This window comes from Notechis scutatus, chromosome Z, assembly GCF_049901735.1.
Source record: "Notechis scutatus isolate UNSWTSFEM ecotype Mainland chromosome Z, rNotScu1.2, whole genome shotgun sequence".
NCBI lineage: Eukaryota > Metazoa > Chordata > Lepidosauria > Squamata > Elapidae > Notechis > Notechis scutatus.
In genome coordinates this window covers 6,531,557-6,554,380 of record NC_142025.1, presented here as the reverse complement: position 1 = coordinate 6,554,380, position 22,824 = coordinate 6,531,557, and the positions used below count along the sequence as shown (strand labels likewise).

The window sequence follows — 22,824 nt, the reverse complement described above, 5'->3', positions numbered from 1 at the left end:
ATACCCAATTGAGCTGTGGGTTTTTTCCAGAGGAATTCTGCTGGCGTGGAAAAGCCCCATCTCTACCATCTAGAGATTTCTGGAAAGACCAGGATAGGTTGGAGCAACAATATTAAGTGTGTGCCTGTGTGCTTGCAGTATCAAAATTCTGCATGCCTGCAGTCACCAACTGCTCCCCGTTTTGGAAACATGATTTATATGAAGGAGCTATTTTTAGGTCATCTCTCTCCTGTGTGATTTTTGTTTTAAAAAGATTTTTTTTTTAATCCACTGCGCTTGCTTGCTTACTTGAGCAGAAAAATCCTGCTTGTTTGTCCTTCCTATTGCTCTCTAAAACAAAACCAGCGTTTTTTATGTTGGGGCAAATGCTTATATTTATACCCATGCTGGAATGCAATTAAAAGTTGCCTTTTAGAAACACGCTTTTGCTGGCTTTCCAAAAATGTAATTCTGAAAATTTAAATAAGAAGGGTGGGAATAGTGAGGCTCTCCCTAGGAATAAGGTAAACAGTTAACCCTGGCTGCTTTTTAAAAGGTAGTTTTAATGAAGCCTTAAATTCCTACAGCTGCGTAGAAATGCTTAGCTGGAAAGCTGGAACTGACGTGTTGAAGCCTTGTGTTTGTGTGTGCATGATGTGTGCATGCCTGTGTATTGCATATTACAGCCTGTAATACCAACAACCCAGCAGACGTCAGGGTTTTCGTTTCTTTCGTTTTTAAATGCCAAGGTGAGCTTCTTAAAAGAGGGGAGCAGCCAATGGCACCCTGTAAAGAAAGCAAAATATGGCTGGGTATTTTGCTTACCTGTCTGAGTACACACACAAACACACACACACACACTTGATGAATCTCTATGGTTTTGTTTGCCAATTATCCCATAACTCTTCAGAAATGGGTCCTTTCCCCCCCATTGCTGTGAACACAAATCTGCCTTGTAGGAATAGCAGTTTCTGGTAGAAAATGAAAAAAGTTCAGCTTGCTTTCTTAAAAAGCGATCAGCTATATCCCAAACCCTTTTCCAGAGTCTTTCCTCATTTATCCTCTTGTGCTGGAGACCAGTTTCATTAGCTTGCTAATTAAACTCAACAAACTGCTGTGAAAAGGTTAATGGTTCCGGGCTTTCAAAACGCAAAACTCTTGAACTATTGTCCAAGACCCTATTAACAAAAATCTACGGTTGGATGTAGATTGTGCCATTCTTAATACCAGGACTGTTCAATGACCCTGGTGCTTACTTTAAAGGAAATTTATACGCATATAACAATGAAGAATCATCCTAAATCTGTTTACTAAAAAAGTAACCCAACACTGAGTTAGAAGCCAGGAAAAACACAAATTAATGTAATGGCTGAGGTTTAGGACTGAGATTTCCAACCTTGGCAACTTTAAGACTTGTGGACTACAACTCCCAGAATTCCCCAGTGAACCATTCTGGGAGTTGAAGTCCAGAAGTTTTAAAGTTGGCCTCCTTGTTTTAAAAGGACCCTCCTTGTTTAGTAGAACTTCTCTCTTAACTTCTTCTGATTTAAAGGTTTATCGCTCTGTCTAGGTTACAGCCATTCTTTTAACAAGTTAAAATGGCACTGGAAAAAAAAATGTGATTTATGACCAGTCCTTGTACTTAGGATTATCACATCATTGCCATGGTCACGTGATCAAAATCCAGGCGCTTGGCAACCAAGCTATGGTGGGTTGCAGGTCCTGGATTCAAGTGAATCCATTTGCAGCCGGCTTCTGACGAGCAAAATCAGTGGAGGGGAAGCCGCATTCAGTTAATAACTCTGTGATTCGCTTAAGAACGCAGTGATTCGCTTAACAGTCACGACAAAGAAGGTTCTAAAACCGGGCACGTTGACTTATTTAATAGCCAGCGGAAATCCTGGTCCCAATGATGGTCTTAAGTCAAGGACTACCTGTAATCCTAAATAAGCTGTGATGATGGGCATGGTGTTGAACCGGGGAGGCTCTTCCTCCTCCTCCTCCTTCCATCAGCTGTCACAGCTGTTCGGTTGTCCCTGAACAAAATGAACAGTTCTAAAAGAACTGGAAAAATTAAACTGAAGGACGAGTTTCAGATTGCATTGATAAATGGAACTTCCATGCAGAGATGACATTCATGACATTACGTAGGTGGCTGGCTTGACACTGTTGCAAACAAACATAAGGCTCTTTATCTGATCTTAGTAGTTTTTGTGCTTAAAGTTATCTTTTAATATCTAGCCATGGTCTATCGTGGTTTGCACAACAGGGAAATTAATTGGGGAGAAGCACACACCAAATGAAGTAGGAATCAATTGAATTAAAATGGGTTTGGTTTTTTTTGCCCTCAGTCAGGGCCAGGGAGGGTTTTGTGAGAATGTTCATCATTAATTTATTTTAAATCCTAATTCTTGCCTCCTTAACTCGCTTTAGTAGAGGAAGGGTGTGGGAAATCGTATGGTATTGTGTGTCCTCTTTGAATTTTCCCTAAAAGTCCTTCTACAGGTAATCCTTGATTTATGACTGTCGTTTTATGATCCTTCAAACACCTGTAGAACACCATGACCGGATGTTGGGTGAGTCAACTTTGTGAACAGTTGTGATGTCCCACAGTCATTTCTCAATGTTTCTGTAAAAAAAAACAACCACTCACCATTAAACCAATGGTTCTGCTTAACAGCTGCTGCATTTGCTTAACAACCACAGTATTCACTTAATGACTGATACAAAACAGGCTGCAAAGTTTACTTCCAGTCACATGGGTGCCTCGACTTATAACCATAATGACTTAAGGCTGGATTTCCAGTCCCAATTACCGTTATAAGTGCAGGACTACCTGCAATTTTTTTTTACATAAACCGGGAATGCAGCTAGATCCTTCCGGCTTGAATTGTGGTCTTCTTCAGTGGTTTTTTTTTTAAATTCTCAAACATATGCAAACACAAGGGAGGCTGTGATTGTGTGACCCAAGAATCTGGGCTTTGGATCTAACCATAAATGTTACTGAGAAAAATAACTTCCATAATCCAGTGATTTCATTGTAGTTTATTCCAAAACAAGCCATGTCTTGTTTCATGAATTGGCATGGGCTTAAGAACCATTAGAAAAATGGCAACATGATTTAGTATTGCATGGAAAAATGCCCAGTGTACTTTATCTGTTGATTGGGCAAGGAATGTTTCTATCTAACATATTCATAGATATAGAATAAATACTCAAGTGAAACAACTTAGGACAGCTGCAACTTGTTGGAAAAAATAAACATGGTATTTAGTGACAAGGAAGTGATGACTGTCAATAAAAAAAACTAGTTCTGGACAAATCTCATCTATTTACAATCAAAATACAATGTGAATTCTCAACCTGAAGTTGGAAAATTGCAAGCTGACTTAGAGGATGGAGTTGAGGCAGTATTTAGGGGCCACTGTGAGAATTCACCATCTGCCCAACCAGTTCATTCCATTAGGACTGTGCAAGGCACTGGAATTGAAGAAGAAAATACGGAGCATGCATGCATGTGCAAATACAACCTTATTGAAATTCCTCTCCCCCAACCCCAGAGGCATATGAGCTTAGGAGAGGACACGGCTGCTTTAAGAGGCACCGAAGAGTTATGAAGTGTTCCAGCCCACACTGCAATATGAATCACTTATTCTGCTTCAAAATTGGATCAGTTGATCCTATTATCATGAGAGTAAAGTTTACCTGTGTTTATCCTTAGTCACTTACGCACTGCTGTTCTGTACTGATACATTTGAGTTTTAATAACTCCCTTTTCCTGTTCATTGTATGATTTTCCCCAACTTCGGAAATAAACTATAAGGGGGTTATTTATTCAAAGGATTGATAGGGCCACACACATTATACATTATCATTCTCGGTGGCTTAAAGCCACAACAATAAAACACATACAATTAGTCCTTGACTTGTGACCATAACTGAGTCCAACATCTCCATTACTAAGCGGGACAGTTAAATGAGTTTTGCCCCATTTTACAACCTTTCTTGCCACAGTTGTTAAAGTGAATCCTTGCAGATCATCCTAACATATATGTATAATTTCCTTGTTTCAAACTATTCCCCAGTATCAATTCCAGAGGCTCTGCCTTTTTATGGAGAGAGAGGGAGAGAGGAGGAATTGCAAACACATGTAGCATGTTTCAAGAAGGAAATGCTACTAGTAGATCCCATAATAACATCCAGATTTGTTATGAACTGTAATCCTATATAACTGCTGCTGCTATAAGAGTTTGAAGTCTCAATGTGGTTGAAATCCTGGTCCATTTAGCATACAATTTATGAATGAATTCCAATCTATATCAATTGGTAGAAGCTCACTCTCTGGTTTGCATCTCGCTTCCACAAAGCAGTGAATCAGTTGAGATCAGATGAGTACAAGGGTGAGGTCAGTAGATTCCATACACCTTAGATCTACAAGTCAAACCCCCTCTCAAATCAACCCAAAACAGATGGTTGCACCCCAAAAGTGTATTTTGTTCCTATTTGTGTTTATGTGAGGTGTTCTTTTTTAGAAAAAAACATTTGTAGAACTCACACATGGAATCCTTGACTTACAACCATTCATTCTGTGACTGTTCAGAATTACAACGGCACTCGGAAAAGTCACTTACAACCGTTTTTCACACTTAGCAACTGTTGCAGTATCCCCATAGTCAGGTAATCAAAACCTAGGGCCTTGGCAACGGGCATGCATTTATGTCAGGGATCATGGGATCATCACTTTTAATCTCCCCAGTGATCTGGCAGTCTGAAAGTCAAGATCCCAACTCATCTGGAAAGATGCCAAGTCCTGGGGTGAAAATTAACTAGCAGATATATTTTGAACTGGAAATGTTGTGGCTAGTTTTCACACATATTTAGGTAGTCTTCGACGCACGGCTATAATCCAGCCCACAGTTATAGTCCATGGGCATGAGAATCATCATGCAAGTCACCGTGTAGCGTGCTTCATTTTACAATCTCTTTGGCAGAAGTCATTAAGCAAATGCCATGGTTGTGTAGTTGTTCAAAGAATCAGTCGTTTGGGTGTTGGGTTTATTTAATTTTATTTATTTTTGCTAGAAACAGGATGTAAACACTAGTTTTCAACAAACAATGAATTGTGGTCACTTCTTCTGTGGGATGTTGCAAATGGCTGTAAATGTGAACCACAGCAGGCATATACCCCCCCCCCCATCAGAATTTCAAACTGGGTTGTTAGTCCCTTTTTGGGTCCATTGTAACTTTGCTAAGTGAACGGTCATTGGTTAAAGACAACCTATATGCTTTCTGCTCAAGAAGTGACCATGTTGTCTAAACAAACATTATTAATGATATTTTTTTTCTATGTTCTTTCAAGACAATGATGAACTAAGGAAAGAATAGGGCTTCTTTTTTTGGTATTTTTCTGCAAAGTAATGTTTATTCACTGCCTGCCTTGACAGCAATTGCAGATTCTCCCACTGAGGGTGAAAATTGATTTGGTGGCCAGGAATAACACACGAAGAGCCTCCATTTGGATACTTCCACACTGAGATTATTGGCTCTAAATAAATAAATTTCCAAAGCTTTTTCTAGCTTTGTTCACCCAAATTCTTTTAACTAGGAGGTTTCAAACATTTTTTCCCTAGACTGACTTATGCGCATCAGTTTTTACAGCTCTCTGTACTATTCTGAACTCTGAAATATCTCTTTAATATATTAGCTGTATTGCATTCAAGTTATTATCAGGTGTTCTTTCTGTAATTCTTTTTACAGAAATTTAATTTAATTCATCTAGGTTTTTAATTGTTCATCAACAGTCTGAGTGGTAGATATGAAGTTAAAGGATGAGATACACGTAGTTATATCCATACCTAATGCTAAGGCAGAATTTTCAATCATGGTTTGTGGAACAAGCATGAATGGGTTGGTTTGAACGTATTGCTAAGCCACAATAGGTAAGCAGTTTTTTTTTTTAAAGTCCCTTTAAAGAAATACATAAATCCACTTTGAATACTACTGTAATGGCCACTTGACATCACATATGATAGTGTTCTGGAAAATTGTGCACCCAGTGATTATGATCAATTAAACCCTAATTATTCCAAAACCTTGGCAGCGTTCAGTTCACATCATGAGCTTAATGGGAGTGAGCACCATGCTCTGAATCTGAAGCTAATTGGTAAGGACTCAAACAGCCAAGTAAGAAAACCCAAACAAACTAGTAATCTAAGCTGGTGATGCAAATTCTGTTAATTCTCACCTAGTTAAATTGTGTGGTGAAGAAGTATTAAATCCCTTAAGATTTAATAAGATTCTTTTCAGGCAAGGTTATGAAACCTGATACTGATTGGGTTTTCAGCTTATCCTTTCTCCCCTCAGTTCTGTTTGTTAATGATATTTTTCTGATGAATCCTCGGACGGTGGAGAATTCATAATGTCAAGACCCTTCTCAAATAAAGAAATCAAATACTGTTTTATTAAAATTGCAAAGCCGCTTCGAGGATGCTGCCAGAGTAAGGTTGCCCTTTCTGAATTTCTTGGAATTACATTCTCAAAGCATTTACTCAATCTGCTGCGTTTCCCACGCCTCCTTGTTTCTGTTCCCCTGCTTTTTGAAAGGGGGGACGGGACATTTTAAAGATAAGTTGTAAAGATGGTTGAGGTTTTTGTCAAATATTCCCCCCATTCTGGGTCTATACCTGCAAATGTTTGGAGTTTTCTTATATGCAGAGATTGAAAAGTTAACTCCTCTAGGGATTTTTTTTTTAAAGCTAGGATTCACCAAGTTGCAGTTAACTGTTGAACCCAGAAAACCTTCCCCTTTAGCAAAATTTCAACACAGGTTTGTGTTATCTTTCATTCAGCAGATGTGGAGGGGAGGAGAAGGGGGGGGAAGGCTCCCCTTTCCTGGCTTTTGGGATAATTTGTGGCAAAGAGTAGAGTAAGGACAAAAATGCCTTTCCCCCAAACATCATTTTGCGGCCAAGACAACACATGTTCTCCAATCAGCATGCCAGTATTTTCGATCATTTGCAAATCTGTTTGGCACATTTCAGCAATTGAAACTTACCCACAAATTACAGCATGTGGTGGTAATATCTACAATCTCCCGCAAAACCTCTTTTTGGGGTGGGGATGGAGGGTGTAATTTTCTTCTTTGGTTAAAATGGAATCACAACAGAAATCAAAGTCAGATGAGATAAGGTGTTGCCTGCTTGATTGAATGCCATGATATTGTTTATTTAAGTTCCTTCCATATCTTTTTCTTTCTTGTGGAATTCAGCCTTGCCTTACTTCTAATCCTGTTCCTGGCTGATTAGTTTAGTTACTAGTCCATATGCTCTCAGGGTGCCCCACTTTGTGGGAAGGGCCAACATTAGGTTTGCAGAATGAATCAGTGTCTGTGTGGGTACACTTTTGTTTGGGGTAAACTTTCAGGTTTTGTTTTTTTTTATAACAGAAGCGTGTCCTTTGGGGGCACCTATTTTCTAAATTGCCATGGTAAGAAACAATCCTTTTTAGTAACCATAGCGAGGAGAGAAGATAGCAGCAAAAGTAGTATTTGAGTGCCTTATGCAACCTTGGAAGTGCAGATTCTCCATCCTTGTCCTTTCTGAGCAGATAAATACAAACAGTCCTTGACTTATAACCACAATTGAATCCATTAAATTAAAGTGAATTTTGCTCTGTTTTACAATCTGTCTTGACACATACTTGTTAAGTTGAATTGCTGCAGATGTTAGGAACCAGGTGGTTAAGTCAGCCGGACTTCTCCATCGCCTTTGCTTGCCAGAAGTTTGCAAAAAATGGAGCCACAGGACACTGCAGCCATCACAAATATGATCCAGTTGCCAAGGGTGCAGATTTTGATCACGTGACCAAAATTCTACAATGGTCGTAAGTACAAAGACTAGTTTTAAGTCACTTTTTAAAGTGCCATTGCAACTTTGAATGGTCCCTAAACAGATTGAGTCGAGGATTATCTGTAAAAGCTACCCATCTTCTGCTGATACCCAATGAAGGGGAGGCACAGTCATCCTAGCCCAGGTGTCTGCAACCTGCAGCTCTGGAGCCACATGCGGCTCTTTTGGTCCTCTGCTGCGGCTCCTGTTGGTTGATCCCACCCTTGGCTGGACCTTCCCCTCCCCGTCACTCCTCGCCTGGCCTGAGAAGGCAAGGGTGATGGCGGAGCATGGAGACTCGCTCCATATTCCAGAGCAGGAGGTGACTGGGTGGGAAGGAGTGATGTCGAGTTGGCCATGCCCACCTGGTCATACCAGTTGTTCAATTATTGGCTCCCAGTGTTTTCTGTGGGAAACGGGTCCAAATGGCTCTTTTGAGTGTTTAAGGTTGCAGACCCCCTGTCCTGGCCAATGTTTCTCAACCTTGGCAACTTTAAGATGTGTGCTTTTCAAAACCCAAAAGTCCCCAACCAGCCATTAATGGAGTGACTGCCAACACTGAACCACCAGGAAATCCAGAAGCCACAATGGAGGCTGTTAGCATGACATCATTTGTGGTCCCATTTAAGCCGGCATTAAAGGGGTTAATATAGATATGTATATATCCCACACCTCCAAAGATTCCAAAGCCATGCTGTGGCAAAAGTGATCTCAATAAGCAAACAGGCATCACGGAGACAGGCCATATTTCAAATACTTTTATTTATTTCAGTATAATCCTCGTTTCACGGTCACCCCTCATGAATGAAAGTCGTTTCTGCCTTCCGCAAGGGAATGAAGAAGAAGCGGTGATCTGGCCAGATTGCCTTAATTCATGTTCACTGCAGGCCCCTTGCCCGTACGAGGAATTGGCATTGGGGCTGGGTAAATGGACACCACCCACCCTGGGTTTCATGCCATCTGAGTTTTCCGCAGATCATTGTTAGATGGAAAAGCGCATTTTCAGAAGTTTAGGGAGAGAGTGATTAGCACTCGGCTGGCCTAGAAAGCTAAGTAGGGTCAGGTGTAAATTACACTTGGATGGGAGACCACTAAGAAATCCAGGGGCTGCAGATTAGAAAGGAAAATCAGAATATTGTAGTAAATAACAGTGGCAAATCTGTACAGATACTCCTGGACTGATCAGCCATACATTTAGTGATTGAAGATAAAACGGCATCGAAAAAAGTGACTTACGACCATCCAAGAAAAATTCCTCGTGTGTCCAATCACCCTTGGCCAATAAAGAATTATATTCTAATTTTCACACAACCATTGCAACATCCCCATTGTCATGTGACCAAAATTCAGACGCAACTCTACCTTTTTCCCCACAGCACAACTGCTGTGGGGAAAGAGGCTGGGCTGAAAGAGGGATTGGTCCAAGGTAGCACCCAGCTGGCTTTCATGCCTCAGGCCGGACTAGAACTCACCGTCTCCTGGTGATTTATCCAAAGTCACAGTGTGGAGGGTGTACCTTTCAGCCTGGAGATAGTAAGTCTTAATTGGGCCTTGCTCAGGGGTGTGTTCTGTGCTCACAGCTTTCCCCCTGTCTAGTCTTCCTAAATTAAGGATTGTCTTCCTGTTGGGTAAGTACATTAACATAACTGGCTTTCTGCATTTCCATAGATTGTCTTCTACATTCCTACAGGTAGTGATCACTTAACAAACACAATTGGAACCACGACTCCCACTCAGTGATAACAGTAATTCAGCAAAACATCATGTGCCAGTTTCTCCATTTATTTTGCTGGTCAGAAGCTGGCCACAGAGCACTCAAATGGTGATCATGTGAGCATGGATTACTGTCATTGTTATAAACGCATGCTGATTGCCCAATGCTCCCCAAATCCATCACTGTTAATGCTGTGATGGTCATTTGTTTCAAGGACCGTTCATCAAGTTATTTTTTTTTTAGTGCTGTTGTAACTTTGGTCACTAAGCAGGGCAGCCATTAAGGGAGGACTACTTGCATTGATATTTGGGTCATCACGATGACATTTATTACAAATAATCGAGACATAGCACTGAATTCATGATAAAAAGTCTAAATCAATGCCAGCATTGGAGAGTCATGAAGTATAAATTTAGCATCTCTTGAACATTAGGAAATCAAAGTGAGACCTGTGGGTTAGATTTTTAACGTTATTTTCGGTGTAAAATGCCAACAGCTTTATCATGTTCAGATGTATGTGCATGACTTAAAATACAATATTGGAGGGAAAATAATAAGGTTGAACAAAAAAACCTCCATTGATAATGAGGTGTGTATTTGTGAAATCAAAAGCAATACAAATAATATTTATTTAGTGATAAACACCTTCCAGGACTGACAACATAACTTTTAGGGGAAACATGCAAAGATCTATAGTCCTTGTGTCAATCAGTTTATAATCAGTTATGCACAAGGCCTAGTCATCAGTGATTAATTTTCTCCTGCACGCATTGATGCTAAAAAGTCAACTTACCCATTGCATGTTTGACCATCTACCCTGTCTGCTTTATTTGTTTGCAGATTGTTCCTAAAGCGTAAAACTCTTCAAACTTAGTGTTTGACAAACCCAAGTTAGCTAAAAATAGCTCTCCTAAATATGAAAGCTAGTTCAAAACTCTGAGGGTTCCTAGAGTCATTTTACAGTTATTGTTGATAGAATTTCAGAGTTCCAACTTTGGGATGTGAATGACTTTCTGTTGAGCTACTAACAGCTGTTCTGTGCCTGTTGGGATCTACAGCTTGCCTTCCCAGCTCTTAATAATTAAACAGAAGTGTTATTTTACAGCAACTTGTATGGAAGATTGTAGTCCTTTAAAAAAAAAAATCTAGATGTTAGAAGCTTTAAAAAACATGTTTTTGAAAGGCAGGACAATTCATTTAGGGCTGTAACTTTGTTCACACTTTACCCGGGATTAAATCCTACTGAATTTAAGTGGTTTTACTTTCAGCTAAACACATACAAGATAGCACTCTTTGTTAACTTCATTTATGAGTAAGCACAGATCCTTTGGAAACCTTTGGATTTGTCTGATTTAATTCTCTCTTTTTCCCCTCTCTCCCCCAACTTTCCTGTAGGGTTTCCAGATTTCTTATGATTACTGTTTAAATTGCAGCCCTAAGTAAACTTAATTGAAAAGTAAATCACGCTGCCCTTGGCACCTTTATTCAAACATTGTGATAAGCCAAGCTAAGCAAACCACTTTGTGGTTTGCCGAGATAATGCGAATCTTGGCACGGGATTGTATTTCTGAGCAGAGATGATGAGGGCTAACTTCTTTTTAAAGAGAAAAGTAGGATAAAAATATCTGGGATAAATGTTTAAAAATCTACATCATGTTCCAATTTAAGGGTAGTAAAAGTAAATTCAAACATATGCCACCAGTAGGACAAGGAGCATAACACAGTCAGAGTTAATGGCACCCAAATAAACCCTATTTGAAACAGGCAGCTGTTTTCAAAGCTTTGGAAAAAAAACACTCCAGCTGAAGAGACCCCCATTGGGGAAAACTTAAAAAAATTTAAGTATCACATTCGAGAACATTTTATTATCTTCCAGGCTAATTGAAGGAGAATTCTTCTAGTATTTATGTTAAAGCCACATCATGGGCTATGGTGGCCAATTCCAGGTAGTCCTTAATTTACAACCAAAATTGAAGCTGGAATTATAGTTGTAAGTTGAGGCATCATGTGATCAGAGTTGATTTTTGATATTTTTTTGTGCTGGTCATTAAGTGAACACTGATTGTTATGCTAATGTGGCAGTTAAGCACCATGGCCCATTTTCCCCAATCTGTTTTTCCCAGTGGGTGGTTTTTTGCCAGAGACAGGGAGTAAATGCCTGGGGGGTCAGGGGCGGGGGAGAAGAGAAATTGTGGTAATAGGATTTGCTAGTTGTAAAGTGCCCAAAATGCATGTTGCTGATGTAACTTTGAACAGTCGTTAAAAGACTGGTCATAAACGGAGGACTATGTATCAAAGTGAAACATTACATCATGGTCCAAAAAACAGAAAGCTATAACTTTTTAATTGGAGGAAGAATCACAATATTAACCAATGCAGAATTTTGATCTTATGCAGAGATTTACAGCATAGTATTAACTATATTAATGTGCCCCTAAATTTGGCCGGCAAAAATCTCCTATGAGATTTTATCAGCATAAGACATCAGGTTAGCAAATAGGAGGTGGTGAATTCTAATCCTGTCTTAGCCATGAAAGCCACTTGGGTGATTTGGGGCCAAACATCAGGAGGTGGTGAGTTCTAGTCCCACCTTAGGCATGAAAGCTGGCTGAGTGACTTTGAGCCAGTCAATCTCTCTCATTCCAAGCCACCTCACAGGGTGGTTGTTTAAGGAAAATAGGAGGAAGCAAGAGTATATTTTGCCATCATATTTATCATAAAAATAGAGGCAGGATAAAAAGTTTTACGAAGTGGTCTGAAATTCCAAAAGATTCTCTTAAGACAAACATGTGCAACAAACATGTGCAAATGTATTGATGAACCACCGTTTCCAACAGCCACAACAATTAACAGCAGTGATAAATGCTGGGATCTGTAGTTCAGTAGCCTCCAGAAAATGTCTAAGAGGCAGGATGAGATAATTAGTGGTGAAAATAAGTCCATTAAGGTCCATTCAGATCCGTCTTCATCCAGGAAGTGATGAGATCACGGTAAATGTTCTCTCTTTCTCTTCATGTTGGGCAAATTTGGAGAGAATAGGAGTTATCCTGATTTGTGTCCCTGGAAGGAAGACAAGATCTGAATGTAATACATGCACGAGTTAGCACAAGTAGTGATAATTTGCAAAATAAGAGTTTGGTGGAAAATAAATCAGATTGTTGCTACCCCTTTTCTATTCCCCACTTCTAACACGACTGATCTGATTTTATGACCTTTTTTGCAGGGGTGGTTAAGCAAAATATCTTGGAGTTAAGTGAACCAATGGTTTGCTATGGGTTTGCTTTGGCTGAAAAGTGGAAGTTAGTGCCAGCGAGAACATCGCAAAACATGCTCATGTGACCTCTCACTAATGGCCATAAACGCAGCCTGAAGTGAGGTTATATGGCCACAGGAGGCTCCACCACCAGAACTTTGATCGTTGTATGTAGGTGTGTTGGAACTTCAAATGTTTACTAGGCAACCAGTCATAACTCAACTTACAACCATCCATTTAATGAATGGTTGAAGTTACAACAGCACTGAAAAAAATGACTTTTTTTCCCCCCACATTTAAGACCTCCATGGTCACGTGAACAAAATTCAGATGCTTGGAAACCAATGTATATTAAAGCCCCGGAATCACTTTTTGCAGGCTTCTGAAAAGCAAAGTCAACGGGGAAGCCAGATTCGCTTAATAAGCCTGTTACCGACTTAATAACTGCAGTGATTCCCTTAACAACTGGGGCAAGAAAGGTTGTAAAAAGGGGCAAAGTTTGGTTAACTACTGCCTTGCTTAGCCATGGAAAGGCTGGCTTCAGTTGTGGCTGCAAGTCAGACTACCTGCAAGGACTTTATTTCACTCCTTCAAACTCCTAATCTCTCCTTCCTGGTCACAGACCCCCGGCCATCGTCATTCCTGGGGTTTAACTCTTTGCCATACCCATTCAAAGCCTCGACGTTCTTTTCAAAAGTGCTCTTTTTGCCCTTCTCTGCTTTATAACTGATCTCGAGAGATGCACCTCCTTACTTTTCCCTATCTTTCATTGGTAGAAAGACGGGTGGAGTTATGCAAACATTCGCTTCCAGACGCTTATCTCGGGCACATTCTTATATAGTCCTCAGGCTTCCAACCCAGATAATAGGAATTAAAAGAAATGGAAGAAAGAAAGAATGCATTATTTTTCCCAAACACACACACACACACACACGCAACCCCTACCCCCATCCATTCCTGCAAACTGTAATCTCAAAAAAAAAAAAAAAGTCAGGATAATTAAAATTCTGCTGACTTGTCCAGGGAACAGATATACTTGGATAGGGAGAAAATATTCTTTGTTTTGAAAGTATTATCACTCTTATTTTTTCCCTCTCATTCTTTTCCTCTCCCTACTTCTTTTTGCTGAATGCAGCTGGCGTTTCTCCTGTAAAGTTTGGTAGCTATAATTTTAATTCCCCGCTGCCTCTTTTTTTTCCTGCCTGCAGGTTGGAGGTGTGTGAAATTGATTACAAAAGAATTCCTGTTCTGTGGAGGTCTTGCTTAAATCTATTCCTGATACCAGCACAAGCAATGCAACCTATTCATTAATTTCTCTGCTTGTTTGCAAGATATTATATTCTACGCTATCAAATAAAAGGATAGCTTGCAAAATGTTAAAAGATAAAATTCAGGTAGTATAAAAGAAATTTAAAATGCAATTAAATCAGTTACCCTTAATAACAATTAGACGGGAAGTTACCGCTGCCTCTAGAACCAACATTAAAACGTCCACATTATGCAGTCCTAAGTACACATTAATACCTTAAAAATTGGGCCAAAAGAAAAGAAAAAGAAGTTTGATGTGGTGGTTAATGGACTGGCCTAGAAACCAGGCGCCTGTGAATTTTAATCCACCTTAGTTATGAAACCAGCTGGGTTACTTCCAGCCAATCAGCAGGAGAGACTGAGATCTAGTCCTGCCTTAGGCACAAAAAATAATTAGCTGACTTTGGGCCAATAACAGGCAACAGTTCTAGTCCCACGAAAGCAATCTGGGTGACTTTGGGCCAATCACCAGGAGACTTGAGTTCTGGGAAGATTGCTAGTTGCAGTCGTGATGTTTTGCTTAACGACTTCAGTGATTTGCTTAACATGGCAAAAAGGGCTATAAGATCTGATATGGTCACAGGATGCTTTGCTTTATGACAGATTTTCTGGTCTCAACGGTAATCATAAGTTGAGTTGTGGACTGTAATTCCAGCAGGAATGATCTGAGCAGCTGTAGTATTCCTAGCACTTTTAAAGCCCAGGTAACATTTCTTAGCAGTGTCTTTACCTGGGCAGGAGCTAGGATGCTAAACATGGACCGAGAGCAGGGAAATTTATCTAAACGTGATTCCCAGCTTTATTTAAACTCCAAGCAGAGAATGGTGAAATAAAAATATTTCACTGATTTCTTACTGGCAAAAAGCCCACTGCCAGCATCATCATAACAGATGGGAAAAGGAGAGGCTTATGCTATGACATCACTGCAGGGCAGGGCCTTCCACACCTGACCTCACCTTGCTGCATTCATTTCTGAAAGGGAGATGCTAAAAGCTTCTACTTCTGTTTGAATCTATGATAAGGGCAGATTCCGTTAGGTGTCTTAAAACTTTTTACAAGTTGTTGGAAAGTTAGGTGCAAACAAACCAGCCAGTTTATTGCCACCATGGAGGGAAAACTATCCATTAATTTTATCATCTTATGAAATCCTCTTGATATTTCCTTAAGTAAATAAACCTTTTTGCACACTTTTAAGGCTATGCATCCCATAGTTTGATTGTTCGGTGCATAGGGTCATTTATTTATTTTTACTTTGAAAGCATAACAATATTGAAATCACAGCCCTGCTAAAACTTTTTTGCAGGCAAAAGCATCCAAAGACGATCCAGATTTCAAAGTTGCAGGCAAAGATTGGCATTTGCGAACAAAGATGACCTTTGATATTATATCCCACAGCATTGCAACCAGCTGAAAAAAAAAAATCCTTGCTAATGCAAGGTTTTGTGAGTTGAACCTTGCCTTTTTGTGCAGGGCACAAAATGTTTTATGGCTTTCTGTAAATCCGCTCCCTTGGGTCAAAATAGAAATGCAAAGCTGTAGATAAGATGCTAGATGTCATGAGGTAGAAAAGTTTCTATGACTTTGACACTGACCTAAGAAGCCAAGTTTGACTAGGTAGCTGCAATTTTGGGATAAAGCTAACAAGGATTGAGATTGGTGCAATACAGGAATCCTTGTTGCAGTTTGTTTACAGGTCATTTCTTAGTCCCCAAGGAACTTATTTTGGTTTATCTCCCTTGTTAATATTGAAATTGTAATCTAAACCATTAAAAAAAAAGTAACTTATCTTTTCAGTACCAGCAACCCACTCCCCAGTGGCACGAAAGCTTTCTAACTAACATGTTTGCTTTTACTGTTTTATATAAAAGTCTGTCGTTGGATGGAGTGTCCCGTAAGCCAGCTAAGTAAGTAAACTGAACTACTGCTGTGCGTTGCATATTTAATCATCGTTTTAATTTTCCTTCCAGTTAAAAACTAAACCGTGTTATTAATGCATTGCAAGGGTTGGTGTGCAGATTGAGGAATGATTGGCAGGCTGGGGAATTCTGGGAGTTGAAGTCCACTCCTCTTCCAAGTTGCCAAGGTTGAGAAACACTGATGTGGAGTCCAAAATAGCTGGGACAGGAACCAAATCTTCTGTTTACACCCAGCCCAAGCGTGCTTTTGATCATACCATCAAATTGTAAAGAGCAGTTCTCCTACGCTGCTCTGGAATGCCTTGGCTGCCTGTTAGTGGCAGGAGTTGACAGCATTCAGCAGCTGCACTTTAGGCGGGGAGATATATTTGCTGCTACCAAATGTTGCTGTTTAATTATATGTCTTTAATATAGTCATTAAGAGTCTGCCTGTAGGCTATTTTGATTACTTTTGTTTACAAGCACATTATTTGACACCCAAGTGGGTTGGAGAAATGGGGTTTTTAGGCTGGCTTTCATCAGTGTTTTCCTTGGAAGGTCGTAGAGAAATAATCTTTTATTTTATTTTTGTTAAATTTCCATTGGATCCTCGATGCTCAAGCTACTATTTTAAAGAAGGCAGAATGAAAACAGTTAGGGCTTTTCTGCAATAAAGGAGTGAAAGAGAATCACAATCTGTTTCCATGAATGCTCCTTTCCAGCCAACCATTCTGTTTAACTTACACACACACACACACACACACACACAACTCCATCTATAGGAGTATAGCATTTTTTTTCTTGGCTCATGTTTACTTATATCTATTTGCACATGAGCAAGAGCAAGATCTTGCTTTATAGGGAAGACCCAGCTTATTTTCTGTTAATACAGAGTTGGGTTTTTGTCGTTGTTTGTGTAATTCTTGTTTCCTTCAGGCCTCCCCTTTGCACAATAAGGAAAACACCAGCTTAGTGTATATCCTGGGGTGGTTGCGTTTTCCTTTTACGACATTTAAAGGATGAGTCCATGGCTCAGAATATGAACCCTGTGAGCTATAAAGAGCCTGTATTTATTTTATGCTTATTTTGGAAAAAAAGTGTAGTCAGTTTGCAGAGGAAGAATTAATACTCCATGGAATAGTATATTAGGCCATCACGAATAAATGTTTCGTTTCAGTAACTGAAATCCTGAAGATTATTTTGCATGCAGGCGGTCCTCGACTTAGCAACCACAATTGACCCAACATTTATGTCCTGTTGATCACATGACCGTAAGGATGCTATGCAATGCTCCTATGCATGAAAAATGGTGATGAGTCACTTTTTTAAGGGCCATTATAACTTCACTAATTGAAGGTATGTGGAAGGACCAGAAATGATTAAAAATAAATGTCATTTCTTGAGTCCTAGTAAAATAAGGAAAAGGAAGCAACAAAAATGAAGAAAGTGAAGAAGAAAACCCACTTTTCATTTTCTTGTTTTGTAATACTCCTGGTGGGGGGGGAATTAGAGTTGAAGATTGGAGCCTTAAATACAGCAAGTCTTTTTCTCTTTATCATTTATCACTTCACCGCATTCCATGGGGGTCCTTCCTAGCATTCCAACGTATTTATAATTGACTCAGTATTTATTTTCAAGGCACCCTGTGGTGTCCTGGTTATCAAATGAACTCAGAATAAAACAGGGAATGAGGTGGTAGGAATTCAACAAGAGAAAAGTTATTTATATCGAAAGAGAATAGAATTCCGAAATTCTCTCCCTGTTTTTTATGGACGTGAAGAACTTTTAATTTTCCAATTAATTAGTGGAACAAATCGCCCCCAGAAGTTGTGGGTGCTCCAACACTGGAGGTTTTTAAGAATAGATTAGACCAGGGGTCCCCAAACTTGGCTACTTTAAGTTGTGGATTTCAACTCCCAGAATTCCTCCCCCAGTCTTGTTAGCTCAGGAATGCCTTTTGTTGTTGATTCAAACATCTTTTTCTCTTCTGGATGTTTAAACATGGTGTGTGGAAGGCAGAAGCAAACCACCTTCAAGCTCTTGTCCAAATACAGATGGTCTTTGACTTAGAACAGTTTGTTTAATGACCATTTGAAGTTATCGCAGCGTTGAAAAAAGTGACTTACGACTGTTTTTCACACTTGAGACCATTGCAGCATCCCTAAGGTCACGTGATCAAAATTCAGGCACTGGGCAACTGGCATGTACTTATGACAGTTGCAGAGTCCCCGGGGGTCTTGGGATCCCTTTTTCTGACCTTCCAACAGGCAAACTCAATGGGGGGTGGGAAGCCAGATTCACTTAACAACTATGTGAGTAATGTAACAATTGCAGTGATTCACTTAACAACCATGGCAAAAAAAGTCATAAACTGGGGCAAAACTCACTTAACCAATGTTTTGCTTAGCCACAGAAACGTGGCGCTCAATTGTGGTATGTCGAGAACCTGTACTTTTGTTAACCATCATATAAGAACTAGACCAGAAGTCTCCAAACTTGGCAACTTTAAGACTTGTGGACTTCAACTCCCAGAATTCCTCCTCCAGCTATGTTAGCTCAGGAGTTCTGGGAGTTGAAGTCCACAAGTCTTAAACTTGCCAAGTTTGGGGACCCCTGGTTGACTTTTTCAGGAAGAAACCGATTCTAGTAGTTGTTGTGGGGGAAATAGAAGGGGAAAGAGTTACTACGTACGCTCATCACCTTGAGTTACTTATAAAGTAATAAAGGCGGGATAAAAATATAATAATTAACAAACTTAAGAGCTAACGAACCGAGGAAGGCTTAGTACAGCATGCCTTGATGGGGAATTTCCGGGCTGGGGCGGGGGAGGGCTGGGTTGAGGAAGATACTCTTGGTAGTTTTTGGGAATCTCTTTAGCAAAAGACTCTCTTTAAGTTAAAGAAAGGGGGAAGAGGTTAATGCGTCAACATTTCAAAAGAAAGAGAAAAAGAAATCCTCGCCTTTTTGTCTCTGGGAATTTGGCAGCAAACAAGGTTTATCCCATGCTTAACTCTGACATGGAAGATGGGAAAGAGATAGTATTGGCAAGGGGGGAAGGGGGCGGGTTTATAGTTTCCCTAATCCCCCTTAATCTAAATAACACCCCACTCTACCCTCCCCCGCTTTCCTTCCTTTGTGGGAAGGGAAGGGCACGCAGGGAGGATGGGCTGATTCCGGTGGTTGCTCTAAAAATAATTGTCCTACCTTCCATAAAGGCCCATTCAGACAAAAGTATAGTTAGTCCCCAACTTAACAACAGTTCGATCGATCGAAACTACAGTGGCACGGAAAAAAGGAGGCTTATGGCCATTTTTCACGCTTTATGACCGTTGCCACATACCCGTGGTCTTGTGATTCACATTCGGATAAGCTTGGCCATGGGTTCATACTTGCTGTGTCCCCCCGGGGGGGGGGTCCACGGGATCCCCCCCTTTGCAACTTTCTGACAAGTAGAGTCAATGGGTAAAGCCGGATTGGCTTCAGAACCTTGCGACTAACTTAATTGCAGGGATTCCATTAGCGAAGGTGGCAATTAAAGTCATAAAACGAGGCAGAACTCACTTAACAGATTTCTCACCTTGGCAACATAAATTTTGGGCTCCGTTGTGGTCAAGGACTACCTTTGTCCTTTGAGAAAAACCTATTGAATTGGGACACTGACATACACCTGCAGTTTCCCCTTTCAATTGCTTTATGGTTGTTTCTTCCAGTACGACAACCCTGTGAGGTAGTTTGGGCTGAGGGAGAAAGGAAGATCAAGGAGCTTGTCCTTAAGTCACCTGGGGAGCTTCTCGGGCTGGCGGTAGGACTTGAACGCAGGTTCTCTCCCTGATGTTGGCCCAACATCATAACCTCGACAGCCCATGAGGGTGTAAACAGTGGCATTAATCCTGGTCTCACACTTTTGGTCTCCGCCACACTTCTGATCCGTGCAGGCGGGCAGCTCGGTATTCTAGTATTTCCAGCTGAAGTTTGTTGTGTGTGGGAATGCAAGTTCCTATATCTAGCTATGCTTTAAAAAAAAAGAAAAAAACCCAAAGCTCTGCCTATCAGGTTATGCAACTTATTTCACTTTGTAATCGAACACCGAACACCCAACGGCCTCAAAACTGCAGGGAGCAATTTAACGAGGGTTTTTGTTGTTGTTGTTGTCTGGATCAGAAACTGGTGCCGTGTAGTGCATCTGCTCTGCAGGGTAGACCCTTTTCCTGGTTCACGCAGCGAATCTCTTTTGGGAGAAGGGGACACTTTCCCACGGAGGCCTGGCATGCTGTAGGTGAGTTAATGCATTGGATCAGCTCTGCTTTTCTCCACCGTGACTAGAATCTGATTGGCAGGATCTAAACCAGGAAACCAACCTCCCTGCCCTCAATAAATCAATCCCTTTTTGAAATGAGCATTGTTGCATCTTTTACAAATTCCGATTGCACAAAGTGCCCCAGAGTGCTGTGTGGTTGGTTCCTGCCCTGTTACCTTCGCTCACCTATCCTGGGAAAACGGGACAAATTGTTTTCTTCCTGTCCTCGGCTCACCCTGGGAAGCTACTTCCCCTCCGCCCTCCGCTGAATTCGGCAATGTGGAAATGCATCTTTGGCAATCAACTTTGTGGCTTCTGGAAATTTAACCGGGGTTTGCATGCGGTGCCTTCTCTGAGCCTGCAGCTAATCACTGTTTCTTCTTGAAACTGGGTGGTACAATATGCCTATTGGGCAAAAGTATTTATTATTGATTTAGATTTAGACCTTCTTTTAAATACCATCCTTATTATTTTTATAGATAACTCAAGGTGGTGAATATATTAATCTTTCCTCTTCCCGTTTTTCACAACAACCCTGTGCGGTAGGCTGGGCTAAGGAGAAAGAGAGAGACTGATTCAGTCACCCGATTAAGTTTCATGCCTAAAGTGGGACTAGAACTCACCGTCTCCAGGTGATTGGCCCAAAGTCACCCAGCCGGCTTTAATGCCTAAAAGCAGGACTAGAACTCACACGTCTCCTGGTTTCTAGCTGTGTGCTTTATAACCACTAAAACAAACTGGCTCAGAATTTGGATATCTATAACATATTAATTGATATCTTAAAACCAGGATGTCATTAAGATGTCTTCTGGGTTAGAAGCTGAAATAAGTGTTGTCGTCTGCGTTACAGATGAATTTTCAGTACTAAGGTTTAAATCCCTTCTTAGTCACGGAATTGCTGCACGGTAATGTAGGATAAGCTACTTCTACAACCTCTATTCCCCCTCTGGGCAAAATGGGCCTCAGATAAAGCACTGTTGAAGTGTTAGATTAATAAATTGGAAAAGTTGTAGCCGAGTGATGAAATGCAGGCTTCTACTAAAAGTCCCCCCCAGGTGCAACCACACCTGAGCCAGGCAGTGCTCAAGGAAGCACCAAGTTTGAAACTGTGGTTTGCTTCTGCTTATGGGCGTTGCAGATTAAGGTCAAAAAAGTCAAGATGGCAGGTTAAATGATACATTCATTTAAGTGGGAGACTTTAAATTAAAATTAAAGTTAGACTAGATTTAAAGCACCACTTGCTTTTTTGCATGTACCAACTTGTTTAACAAGCCCATCAACAAGTTAATATGAAGAATTAAACGCTGGCTTTTTAGGGCTTTGAAAACTTTAAATAAAATAATATGAGAGGTGTTTGTGGCACCATTCTGTTTAAAGGGGGATTTAAAAAAAAATTGAAACATTGCAAAAAAAAAAGATCACCTGAATCCTCAAAATCAGCTGAAACATGGAAGTTGTAATACTGCCAGCTTTTTTTTTTTAAAAAAAAAGCTTTCTTCACTTCTGTTAATGAGTAAACTTTTGGGTAGCGATGATTGATCATTACTCAGGGAAGTTATCTGATCAGAGTCAAATGCTAACTTTGAAAATGCAGCAGCTTCTTGCAAACTGTAATGCAAAATAATATTTCATGTAGAGACAATTGGGTTCCCCCAATTTTCCAGATGTTTTGAAGTGTAAAAAGTCCATCTTTGCAGCCTTAAATAAAATGGGTGCATTCTGCTTCTGATGATTTCAGATCCCTCCCTCCCTCCTTCATTCCCGCCACCTCTAACTTTATCCCTCCCTCCCCTTCTTCCTTTCTTCCTTCCTTCCCCTCCCTCCACTTCCTTCCTTCTTCATTCCTCCCACTCCCTACCTCACCTCCTCCTTCTTCCTCCTTTCCCCCTTGTCTTCTTTCCTGCCTCCCTCCCTTCCTCTCTCTCTCCCTCTCCCTCCTGCCACCTACTCTAAATTCCTCCCTCCCTCCATCTTATCCACTTCTATCTTCCTTTCTCCTTCCCTCCACTTCATTTCCTTACTTCCTCTTTCCTCACACTCTCTACCTCTCCCTTCTTATCTCCCTTCCCTCCCTCCTTCCTTTCTTCGTGGCTTCCTCCCTTGTTCCTTCCTCCCTTCCCTTCCATTCAGCCTCCCTTCCTTCCTCTTTCTCCCTCTCTTCCTCCTTCCTTCCTCCCTCCCTCCCTTTCTCTTGCTCTTCCATTCCTTCCCTCCACCTCTAACTTCATCCCTCTCTCCCTCTTAGACCCTTCTTCCTTCCTCTTTTATTCCCTCCCCTCCACTTGCTTAGTTACCTTTTCCTCACTCCCTACCTCCCCTCCTCTTCCTTCTAACCTTTCCTTCCTAACTTCCTTCCAGGTTCTCCCTCCCTTCCACTTCCCTTCCTTCCTTCCCTCCCTCCTTCCTTCCTCCCTTCCCTTCATCTTCTTTCCTTCATTCAAACCTCACTTCCTCTCCCTCTCTCCTGCTGCCTCCTCTCCCTCCCTCCACTT

At 40.7% G+C, this 22,824-nt stretch overlaps 1 protein-coding gene across 19 annotated transcripts in view; it reads left to right on the top strand.

Annotated features, from left to right (window-relative positions):
• The window catches only part of ACVR2B (activin A receptor type 2B), a 71,587-nt gene that overhangs the window by 3,679 nt on the left and 45,084 nt on the right, over window positions 1-22,824 (top strand). For 10 of the 19 annotated variants that reach the window (XM_087946608.1, XM_087946603.1, XM_087946607.1 and 7 more), the window contains exon 1: window positions 20,076-20,311. The exons of the other annotated variants lie outside the window; for them this stretch is intronic. In XM_087946608.1, coding sequence (XP_087802734.1) covers window positions 20,092-20,311 — 220 coding nt within the window. In that variant the 5' untranslated portion in view covers window positions 20,076-20,091. Of the gene's footprint in view, window positions 1-20,075; window positions 20,312-22,824 lie in introns of those variants that run through there. 19 annotated transcript variants of the gene reach the window in all.